Source organism: Oncorhynchus masou, chromosome 2 (genome assembly GCF_036934945.1).
Source record: "Oncorhynchus masou masou isolate Uvic2021 chromosome 2, UVic_Omas_1.1, whole genome shotgun sequence".
In the NCBI taxonomy this organism is placed as follows: domain Eukaryota; kingdom Metazoa; phylum Chordata; class Actinopteri; order Salmoniformes; family Salmonidae; genus Oncorhynchus; species Oncorhynchus masou.
In genome coordinates, this window is record NC_088213.1 from 20,409,713 (window position 1) to 20,421,313 (window position 11,601).

The 11,601-nt window shown below is 47.5% G+C and overlaps 1 protein-coding gene and 1 long non-coding RNA gene across 3 annotated transcripts in view; both read left to right on the forward strand.

Annotated features, from left to right (window-relative positions):
- secisbp2l (SECIS binding protein 2-like) overlaps positions 1-9,941 on the forward strand; it is a 39,235-nt gene extending 29,294 nt beyond the window's left edge. Inside the window, 11 exon segments of the mRNA XM_064990200.1 lie at positions 571-587; positions 589-768; positions 3,268-3,313; positions 3,699-3,756; positions 3,885-3,931; positions 4,141-4,306; positions 7,124-7,344; positions 7,762-7,916; positions 8,055-8,274; positions 8,662-8,850; positions 8,853-9,941. Of these exon segments, the coding sequence (XP_064846272.1) occupies positions 571-587; positions 589-768; positions 3,268-3,313; positions 3,699-3,756; positions 3,885-3,931; positions 4,141-4,306; positions 7,124-7,344; positions 7,762-7,916; positions 8,055-8,274; positions 8,662-8,850; positions 8,853-9,268 (1,715 nt within the window). The 3' untranslated portion in view covers positions 9,269-9,941.
- On the forward strand, positions 6,252-7,114 carry LOC135556778 (uncharacterized). Of its 2 annotated transcripts, none has more exons than XR_010458052.1 (3): positions 6,252-6,303; positions 6,482-6,916; positions 7,046-7,114. It is a non-coding gene; the product is annotated as an uncharacterized LOC135556778 (long non-coding RNA). The 2 variants fall into 2 exon arrangements; XR_010458053.1 differs by lacking the exon at positions 6,252-6,303 and adding an exon at positions 6,389-6,424.
- Positions 9,942-11,601: the final 1,660 nt, after the last annotated feature.

Genomic DNA, 11,601 nt, shown 5'->3' on the forward strand with positions numbered 1-11,601 from the left:
CACACACGCACACACGCACACACGCACACACACACCGCACACACACACACACACACACACACCGCACACACCACACCCACACACACACACACGCACACCGAACACACACGCACACCGCACACACACACCGCACACGCACACACACACACACCACAGACGCACACCGCACCCACACACACACCACAGACGCACACCGTTCCCCCACACACACCGCACACATACACTGCACTTGAAGGCTTGCCCACTCTGCTCTCTCTCATGCTCTCCTCTCTCTCTCTGATTGCTTGACCCACCGCCCTGAAGAAGGTGAGAGGATAGATCTCTGTGTGTCTGAGGGGGAAGGGGTGTGTTGGTCTAACCCAGTCTCTGTTCTCTCTGTCTAGATCTCTCTGAAGGAGCGTGAGGGGATTGTTGGTCTAACTCAGTCTCTCTCTCTCTCTCTAGATCATTCTCGTGAGGGGGAAGGGGTCTCTCTGGTCTGCCCTGATTCTCTCTCTCTCTCTCTCTCTCTCTGATTGCCCCTCTCTCTCTCTCTCTCTCTCTCTCTGATTAGATCATCTCTCTCTCCAGTGGGTACAGCAGCCCCGTCTGTTCCATGGTTCAGGGCCAGGCGCCGGGTTGGGAGCAGGGTCAGGTATAGTATCAATGTTGAAGGCCCAGCAGGCCCACTCTGCCCCCCTCAACATGCTGGACTCCAGCGCTCCACGCCTGAAGAGAGGGAAGGAGAGAGAGATCCCTAAAGTCAAACGACCCACCGCCCTGAAGAAGGTGAGAGGATAGATCTCAATGTGTGTCTGAGGGGGAAGGGGTGTGTTGGTCTAACCCAGTCTCTGTTCTCTCTGTGTAGATCATTCTGAAGGAGCGTGAGGGGGAAGGGGTGTGTTGGTCTAACCCAGTCTCTGTTCTCTGTGTAGATCATTCTGAAGGGGTGTGTTGGAGTCTCTGTTCTCTCTGTGTAGATCATTCTAAAGGAGGGAAGGGGTGTGTTGGTCTAACCCAGTCTCTGTTCTCTGTGTAGATCATTCTGAAGGAGGTTGAAGGGGTGTGTTGGTCTAACCCAGTCTCTGTTCTCTCTGTGTAGATCATTCTGAAGGAGGTTGAAGGGGTGTGTTGGTCTAACCCAGTCTCTCTGTTCTCTCTGTGTAGATCATTCTAAAGGAGGTTGAAGGGGTGTGTTGGTCTAACCCAGTCTCTGTTCTCTCTGTGTAGATCATTCTAAAGGAGGTTGAAGGGGTGTGTTGGTCTAACCCAGTCTCTGTTCTCTCTGTGTAGATCATTCTAAAGGAGGTTGAAGGGGTGTGTTGGTCTAACCCAGTCTCTGTTCTCTCTGTGTAGATCATTCTGAAGGAGGTTGAAGGGGTGTGTTGGTCTAACCCAGTCTCTGTTCTCTCTGTGTAATCAAATCAAATTTTACTGGTCACATACACATGGTTAGCAGATGTTAATATGAGTGTAGTGAAATGCTATTGCTTCTAGTTCCGACCATGCAGTAATATCTAACAAGTAATCTAACCTAACAATTTCACAACAACTATGTTATACACACAAGTGTAAAGGAATGAATAAGAATATGTACATAAAAATATATGAATGAGAGATGGCCGAACGGCATAGGCAAGATGCAGTAGATGGTATAGAGTACAGTATATACATATGAGATGAGTAATGTAGGGTATGTAAACATTATATAAAGTGGCATTGTTTAAAGTGGCTAGTGATACATTTTCTACATCAATTTTCCATTATTAAAGTGGCTGGAGTTGAGTCAGTATGTTGGCAGCAGCCACTCAATGTTAGTGGTGGCTGTTTAACAGTCTCTCGGTCCCTGCTTTGATGCACCTGTACTGACCTCGCCTTCTGGATGATAGCGGGGTGAACGGGCAGTGACTCGGGTGGTTGTTGTCCTTGATGATCTTTATGGCCTTCCTGTGACATCGGGTGTTGTAGGTGTCCTGGAGGGCAGGTAGTTTGCCCCCGGTGATATGTTGTGCAGACCTCACTACCCACTGGAGAGCCTTACGGTTGTGGGCAGAGCAGTTGCCGTACCAGGCAGTGATATAGCCCGACTGGATGCTCTCGATTGTGCATCTGTAAAAGTCTGTGAGTGTTTTTGGTGACAAGCCGAATTTCTTCAGCCTCCTGAGGTTGAAGAGGCGCTGCTGCGCCTTCTTCACGATGCTGTCTGTGTGGGTGGACCATTTCAGTTTGTCTGTGATGTGTATGCCGAGGAACTTAAAACCTTCTACCCTCTCCACTACTGTCCCTTCGATGTGGATAGGGGGCTGCTCCCTCTGCTGTTTCCTGAAGTCCACGATCATCTCCTTTGTTTTGTTGACATTGAGTGTGAGGTTATTTTCCTGACACCACACTCCGAGGGCCCTCACCTCCTCCCTGTAGGCCGTCTCGTCGTTGTTGGTAATCAAGCCTACCACTGGAGGCGTGCGTGGCCACGCAGTTCTTGGTGAACCGGGAGTACAGGAGAGGGCTGAGAATGCACGCTTGTGGAGGATCAGTGGGGTGGAGATGTTGTTACCTACCCTCACCACCTGGGGGCAGCCCGTCAGGAAGTTCAGGACCCAGTTGCACAGGGTGGGGTCGAGACCCTTAATGATGAGTTTGGAAGGTACTATGGTGTTAAATGCTGAGCTATAGTCGATGAACAGCATTCTCACATAGGTATTCCTCTTGTCCACATGGGTTAGGGCAGTGTGCAGTGTGATGGCGATTGCCATCTGTGGACCTATTGGGGCGTTAAGAATATTGAAGTGGGTCTAGCGTGTCAGGTAGGGTGGAGGTGATATGGTCCTTGACTAGTCTCTCAAAGCACTTCATGATGACAGAAGTGAGTGCTATGGGGTGATAGTCATTTAGTTCAGTTACCTTCGCTTTCTTGGGAACAGGAACAATGGCGGCCCTCTTGAAGCATGTGGGAACGGCAGACTGGGATAAGGATTGATTGAATATGTCCGTAAACACACCAAGCATCTAGTCTGCGCATGCTCTGAGAACGCTGCTGGGGAGGCCGTCTGGGCCTGCAGCCTTGCGAGGGTTAACGCGCTTAAATGTTTTACTCACGTTGGCTGCAGTGAAGGAGAGCCTGCAGGTTTTGGTAGCGGGCCGTGTCATTGGCACTGCATTGTCCTCCAAGCGAGCAAAGAAGTTGTTTAGTCTGTCTGGGAGCAAGACATCCTGGTCCTCGAAGGAGCGTGAGGGAAAGAGCGGGAAGGTGTGTGTTGGTCTAACCCAGTCTCTGTTCTCTCTGTGTAGATCATTCTGAAGGAGCGTGAGGGGAAGAGAGGGAAGGTGTGTGTTGGTCTAACCCAGTCTCTGTTCTCTCTGTGTAGATCATTCTGAAGGAGCGTGAGGGGAAGAGAGGGAAGGTGTGTGTTGGTCTAACCCAGTCTCTGTTCTCTCTGTGTAGATCATTCTGAAGGAGTGTGAGGGGAAGAGAGGGAAGGTGTGTGTTGGTCTAACCCAGTCTCTGTTCTCTCTGTGTAGATCATTCTGAAGGAGCGTGAGTGTGGGGAAGAGAGGGAAGGGGTGTGTTGGTCTAACCCAGTCTCTGTTCTCTCTGTGTAGATCATTCTGAAGGAGTGAGTGTGAGGGGGAAGAGAGGGAAGGTGTGTGTTGGTCTAACCCAGTCTCTGTTCTCTCTGTGTAGATCATTCTGAAAGGAGCGTGAGGGGAAGAGGGGGAAGGGGGTGTGGATCAGATTGCTGCCAGCCAGGAAGAACAGGGAGAAGAGGAGCTAACACTGTTCTCACTGATGACATTCTCAGGAAGGAGGGTGAGGGGAAGAGAGGGAAGGTGTGTGGGTCTAACCCAGTCTCTGTTCTCAGGAGGAGGTAGGAACAGGGTCAGGGGTAAGAGAGCCAGGGAGGAAGAGGACACTTCACTGATGACCTCACACGGGAACCTGCCTCTCAGGAGGGTAGGTACAGGGTCAGGGGTAAGAGAGAGGAGGAGCTACACTTCACTGATGACCTCACACGGGACCTTGGCAGAGTTTGCTCATTTTAGACCATTCCCTTGGTCTTAAAGTGAATTCATGCAAACCTAATGGTCCTACTGATCTGTGGTGTGACGTGGTGTTGTTTAATATACCCCCCTGTGATATTCTGCTCCGTCTGTTTTCTGTAGAGAACGGTCTGAGCGTGCCCAGTGATGACGCGTCCCTATCCCCGGCCAGTCAGAACTCTCCGTACAGCATCACACCTGTTTCCCAGGGTTCCCCTGGCTCCTCTGGCATCGGCAGCCCCATGGCCTCTAACGCCATTACCAAGATACACAGCCGCCGCTTCAGAGAGTGAGTCTCTCTCTCTCACTCACTCACACACACACACACACACACACACACACACACACACACACACACACACACACACACACACACACACAGAGAAATTGCTTGGTACTGAGAATCCTAGTGGTTCAAATGTCACAAACTCATTTGGTGGGTTTGCAACACAGAAGCATTTAGTAACATAAATATCTATCCGCCCAATGGGTGTTTGGAGCAGGGCTATACAATTAGGACTTGTACGTACACACAGACAGGCACTGCTTTGTTTCTTAATGTCTTGGGTTGTCGGCCCTTTGTCTCAGCCCTTAAGCACTGTGTCAGACATCCTACGACCTCTCTATGCCTCTCCTCTCTTCCTCACACCATACCATATCTCCACCAGTGTTTCCTCCTCCAGTCCCCCAACAGCACACGTTGTTGTAGCCCCGGACAAACTCACCTGATTTAACTCATTGAGGGGATGATGATTAGTTGAATCAGGTGTCTGGAGCTACAACAAAACTGTGCTGTTGGGGGGACTGGAGTTGGAAACTACTGAACTACACAATTGTGTGTGTTTTATAATATTGGTCGATGTACGCATGTGAGTATTTTCTAATATTGTTGTGCGTGTGTCTGTGTTAAGCTGACTGTGTGTGTTCCTCTTAGGGTTGGGCCGATGTATGATTAAATCTAATATTATTGTGCGTGTGTCTGTGTTAAGCTGACTGTGTGTGTTCCTCTTAGGGTTGGGCCGATGTATGATTAAATCTAATATTGTGATGTGCAAGACTGTACTCTAATTGAAATGTACAAATCAGTATGTCCCAGACTTGCTCAATGGGATTGAGATCCTTGCTCTTCGCTGGCCATGGCAGAACACTGACATTCCTGTCTAGGCGACATTGTTGCAGGTGATGTCTGGTGAGGACCTGCCTTACAACAGGCCTACAAGCCCTCAGTCCAGCCTCTCTCGGCATATTGCGGACAGTCTGAGCACTGATGGAGGGATTGTGCGTTCCTTGTGTAACTCAGGCAGTTGTTGTTGCCATCCTGTACCTGTCCCGGTGGTGTGATGTTCGGATGTACTGATCCTGTGCAGGTGTTGTTACACGTGGTCTGCCACTGAGAGGATGATCAGCTGTCCATCCTGTCGCCCTGGAGCGCTGTCTTAGGTGTCTCACAGTACGGACATTGCAATTTATTGCCCTGGCCACATCTGCATTCCTCATGCCTCCTTGCAGCATGCCTAAGGCACGTTCACGCAGATGAGCAGGGACCCTGGGCATCTTTCTTTTGTTGTTTTTCAGAGTCAGTAGAAAGGCCTCTTTAGTGTCCTAAGTGTTCATAACTGTGACCTTAATTGCCTACCGTCTGTAAGCTGTTAGTGTCTTAACGACCGTTCCACAGGTGCATGTTCATTAATTGTTTATGGTTCATTGAACAAGCATGGGAAACAGTGTTTAAACCTTTTTATAATGAAGATCTGTGAAGTTATTTTGGTTTTTACAAATTATCTTTGAAAGACAGTGTCCTGAAAAAGGAATGTTTATTTTTTTGCTGAGTTTACATATAAGATGAGTATGTAAGATATGTAAACATTATTCAAGGGACTAGTGATCCATTTATTAAAGTGGCCAATGATTTCAAGTTTGTATGTGGGCAGCAGCCTCTCTGTGTTAGTGACGGCTGTTTAACAGTCTGGTGTATGTTTTAATATTAGTGTCTCTCTGTCTCCAGGTGTTGAATAAGGAGATGGATGAATGTGTTTTATCCTGTGTGTGTGTGTGTTTATAATATTAGTGTGTGTTTCTCTCTCTCCAGGTACTGTAACCAGGTGTTGAATAAGGAGATAGATGAATGTGTTTTATCCTGTGTGTGTGTGTGTTTATAATATTAGTGATTAATGTTTATAATATTAATGTGTGTGTATCTCTCTCTCCAGGTACTGTAACCAGGTGTTGAATAAGGAGATAGATGATGTGTGTTTATAATATTAGTGTGTGTTTCTCTCTCTCCAGGTACTGTAACCAGGTGTTGAATAAGGAGATAGAATAATGTGTTTTATCCAGGTGTTGAATAAGGAGATAGATTAATGTGTGTGTGTGTTTATAATATTAATGTGTGTTTGTCTCTCTCCAGGTACTGTAACCAGGTGTTGAATAAGGAGATAGATGAGTGTGATGTGTGTGTTTCCAGGTACTGTAACCAGGTGTTGAATAAGGAGATAGATGAGTGTGTTTATAATATTAGTGTGTGTTTCTCTCTCCAGGTACTGTAACCAGGTGTTGAATAAGGAGATAGATGAATGTGTTTTATCCTGTGTGTGTTTATAATATTAGTGTGTGTTTCTCTCTCTCTCCAGGTACTGTAACCAGGTGTTGAATAAGGAGATAGATGAGTGTGTTTATAATATTAGTGTGTGTTTCTCTCTCTCTCCAGGTACTGTAACCAGGTGTTGAATAAGGAGATAGATGAATGTGTTTTATCCTGTGTGTGTGTGTTTATAATATTAGTGTGTGTTTCTCTCTCTCCAGGTACTGTAACCAGGTGTTGAATAAGGAGATAGATGAATGTGTTTTATCCTGTGTGTGTGTGTTTATAATATTAGTGTGTGTTTTTCTCTCTCTCCAGGTACTGTAACCAGGTGTTGAATAAGGAGATAGATGATGTGAGTGTGTGTTTCTCTCTCTCCAGGTACTGTAACCAGGTGTTGAATAAGGAGATAGATGAAGTGTTTATAATATTAGTGTGTGTTTCCAGGTACTGTAACCAGGTGTTGAATAAGGAGATAGATGAATGTGTTTTATCCTGTGTGTGTGTGTGTGTGTCTCTCTCCAGGTACTGTAACCAGGTGTTGAATAAGGAGATAGATGAGAGTGTGACGATGCTGCTGCAGGAACTGGTCCGGTTCCAGGAGAGGGTTTATCAGAAGGACCCCAGCAAAGCCAAGACCAAACGCAGACTGGTCATGGGCCTTAGAGAGGTCACCAAACACATGAAGCTCCACAAGATCAAGTGTGTCCTCATCTCACCCAACTGTGAGAAGATCCAGGCCAAAGGTCAGGGGTCATTCTTGTCATTAATCCTGGGTTATGTTTTTTGAAAAGCAGTGAACCACGGAGTGTACTACTCAACCAGGTCCAATAAGAACACGGGGTTTTGTTTTTGCGGTTGCTAAGCGTTTAGCTAGTGTGTGTATCTGAACATCACCCTGATCTTGGGGTGTGGGGTTCCAAATGTGTGCTAAGTTTATGAATATTTCAAATATTCATCCCCAATCGCCACTTTTGTGTCCACCAGAGAGCGGCAGCATATTGATATGCTCAGCACAGGCTGCATCAAATCTTCTACATAACTAGTGACTGTGTGTTGTCTAGATGAGGCTCTGTAAAACATGATAGACAGCCATGCCCAGGGAGCAGGACTGTTTATAGTGGTAGTTCTACAGTAGTAGTGACTGTTATTTAATGTCCCAGGGGGTCTAGATGAGGCTCTGTACAACGTCATAGCCATGGCCAGAGAACAGGAGATCCCGTTTGTATTTGCTCTGGGTAGGAAGGCTCTGGGACGCTGTGTCAACAAACTGGTGCCTGTCAGTGTGGTGGGCGTCTTCAACTTCTCTGGAGCAGAGGTAAGACGTTGAACACAACCTGTCTGCGTGTTTATAACGCCTGTTAATACTGTAACAAAAAGCAAATGGAAGTGTGTAAAGTCTTGATGTTATGTCTTTCTCTCTCCCCGTCCGCCACCCCTCCCTCTCCTCCTCTAGGGTCTGTTTAACCGGTTAGTGTCTCTGACGGAGGATGCTCGTAAGTCCTACAAGGACATGGTGTCAGCGCTGGAGCAGGAGCAGGCTGAGGAGGCGCTGAAGAACGTCAAGAAGGTCACCCACCACATGGGCCACTCCAGGAACCCCTCCGCTGCCTCCGCCATCTCCTTCTGCTCCGTCATCTCTGAACCCATCTCTGAAGTCAACGAGAAGGAGTACGGTAAGAGATGACCCTGGTCCCGACCTTTAACCCTGACTCTGACCCATCTCTGAGGTCAACGAGAAGGAGTACGGTAAGAGATGACCCTGGTCCCGACCTTTAACCCTGACTCTGACCCATCTCTGAGGTCAACGAGAAGGAGTACGGTAAGAGATGACCCTGGTCCCGACCTTTAACCCTGACTCTGACCCATCTCTGAGGTCAACGAGAAGGAGTACGGTAAGAGATGACCCTGGTCCCCTTTAACCCTGACTCTGACCCATCTCTGAGGTCAACGAGAAGGAGTACGGTAAGAGATGAACCTTTAACCCTGACTCTGACCCATCTCTGAGATCAAAGAGGTCTCTCTCTGTACATGTGAATATAATCTGAAATGTATCTCCTCAGAGACCAACTGGAGGAGTATGGTGGAATCGTCAGATGGGCTGGAGCCTGTGGAGGCTAAACCCAGCCATCCTGCTACTTCCTCTGGGTTGCAGAGAGACAACCAGCCCCCTTCCACCACCACCAACCGCAGCCCTTACTCCACTACTCTCCAGCTCAGAGCAGCCGTCCCTGCTCCAGGCTCAGGCCCGGGGGGAGAGAGGAGGGCCGGGCAGACGACCGGTTGGAGCTGGCCTCCCAGCAGAGCACGGAGACGGGCAGTTTGGATGGGAGCTGCAGGGACCTCCTCAACTCCTCCATCACCTCCACCACCTCCACCCTGGTCCCCGGTATGCTGGAGGAGGCGGAGGAAGAGGAGGAGGAGGAGGAAGAGTACACACCAGAGCCCATCTCTGTGGAGGTGCCTGCGGTCATCAGCCGTATTGAGTCCTGGGTGTCTAAGACGCTGGAGAACCTTCAGCTGGGGAAGAGCCAGGACAGCACAGAGGAAGAGGAGGAGGAGGGAGTGCAGAGTGAGGAGGAGGGAGTGCAGAGTGAGGAGGAAGAGGAGTTGGATTCTGCTGATGTCACAGAGACGGCTGGAGAAGACGGAGAAGATGGAGGCCAATAATATCACTGGCTGATGAGACCTCATTCATCCCTCTCTCTCTCTTTTGTTTCTCGCTAAATTTGCTCTGTGTACACTGTCACTCCATCTGTGTACACTCCATCACTTGTCTTCCCCCCCCCTCACACCTTTTCCCCAAACCTGCACTCTTTCACCTCTATCACCCCCCCCTCCTCCCTCTTTCTCACAGTTGAACCAGCAACTCTCCTCTTCTCTCTGTCTGTAACTTTGGACTTCAGACATTATCTCAGGAATCAGACACACACACACACACACACAGGCAGTCCACACACACACAGATAGGCAGTCACACACACAGACCAACCTGCAAACTACAGACAACATTATCTCTCCTGGTCTCTCTGATGGATAGACTCCTCTGTTCCTCTCATCCTCCGCCTCAGCTAAACTGGTCTGGCATCGACTGGTCTGGTCTGACATGGAATGGGCTTGTCTGGTCTGGCTAAGGGAAGCCCTGGTTCCCTTCCCACCACTCCAGTTTTCCCCAGGATAGGAAGAGGCTGTGAGGAGAGGCTTCCCTTCTGTCTGTATGAGTGCAGAGCCCTCCAGATGATAGACCTGTCAGTGAGACTGCTGACTACAGACTAACTAGAAGAGAAGTCTCCCTCTGTCATCCCTGGGTTATTCATGGAGCTCTGGTGGTTCAGTCCAAGCAGAAGGTTATTGCGGGGCTGAGAGTTTACAGCTGGAAGTGTGTGTCTCTGTCCCATCATCATGGAGCTCTGGTGGTTCAGTCCAAGCAGAAGGTTGCTGAGCCCCTGCAGGGCTGAGAGTTTACAGCTGGAAGTGTGTGTCTCTGTCCCATCATCATGGAGCTCTGGTGGTTCAGTCCAAGCAGAAGGTTGCTGAGCCCCTGCAGGGCTGAGAGTTTACAGCTGGAAGTGTGTGTCTCTGTCCCATCATCAAGACTTATGTTACATTGTTGTCATCCTTCCCATGTTTCTCTGTCTCCCAAAACCAATCTAAAACCTTGTCAGGATTTTACAAAATTCCCCGCTTTTCCAGGAATCCCGGTTGGAAGGTTCACAGAATCCATTGGGAATAAGCAGAAAATACGTAATCCTCCAACCTTGGGATTTCGGAAAAGTTGCTGGAATTTGCAAACCTACATGTGTTTCTGACATTGGTTAACCATCACAGTAATCATGTATTATTTTCAGTGGGTGGGATTTTAAAGGGGCATATCACCACTTTTTAACCTCATAGTCATTATCTCCAGGACCAAACCAATGTCTACTAATGTGCAAATGGCGTGTTAAAAAATAATGGCGTGTCCCTTGAAAACATGAATGATATGACATGTCACATGACATACTAACAGTAACTGAAGCCAGAACAAATGTCTGATGTACATAACCTGTATAGCTGTTTCTGAGACTCTTTAACCTGTAATATTAATGATAATATTGACAAGTGTTCATCTGTTTGGGGTTGTTTTCTGAGTGGATTGTTTGTTGTTGTTGCTAGCTGACTTCTGTGTTTTACTATAGCCTCTGGTTTCTTTTGGTTTAGGTCCCAGTCCATTGACCGGTGGCAGCGTGGGCGTGTTTGTTGGGGTGGGCAGTAACTAGTTGTAACTAGCTATTATCAGAGACTATTTGGGTTTGAAGCTGACAGGTAGTCCAACTTGACCCAGGACATGTGACTCACTGGTAACAGAGGGGTCAAAGGGAGGAGCCACCACAGGAGCCTCTGAATATTCATGAACTAATTATCCACCTCACCAGTTATAACCATGTAAATAAAATGTGAACAATTAAAATGTTTGAACTACAGTGTATTAAACACCCCAATCACCTTTTTCTTAAAGCCATTTGATATAAAAAACATCTGAGTAAGTTGATGATGTAATTTGATGGGAAATGATAGAAATCAAGTCATGTATTATTAGATGGAGGAGGAGGATGCCATGTATAGGAGTGGCATGCTGGGTCATATGCAATATGAAGGAAGGAGGGATGAGAGGGAGTTGTGTAATAAATAGACAGTCAGGAGTTGGGTCAATTCATTTTCAATTCAGGAAGTGAATTGAAATTCAACTGACAAATGTAATTGAGAAAAAAAACGTATGTCAATTGAAAACTGACCATGTTTTATATGAGGATTTGATGAATGAGTTGAATTGAGCCCTGATACAGGTGATAACGACGGTGTGTCTAGTACTAAAATGTACGTTGGCTGTGTGCAGGTTTCTCAGTAACGAACTCTCATCAGTGTGTTTTGGAGCCATGACAACCAGTGTGTCCTTTGCACTATGTAAATACCATAATACTTGTAACAACCACCTGGTAACTAATGTCAAAACCAAAATGGTT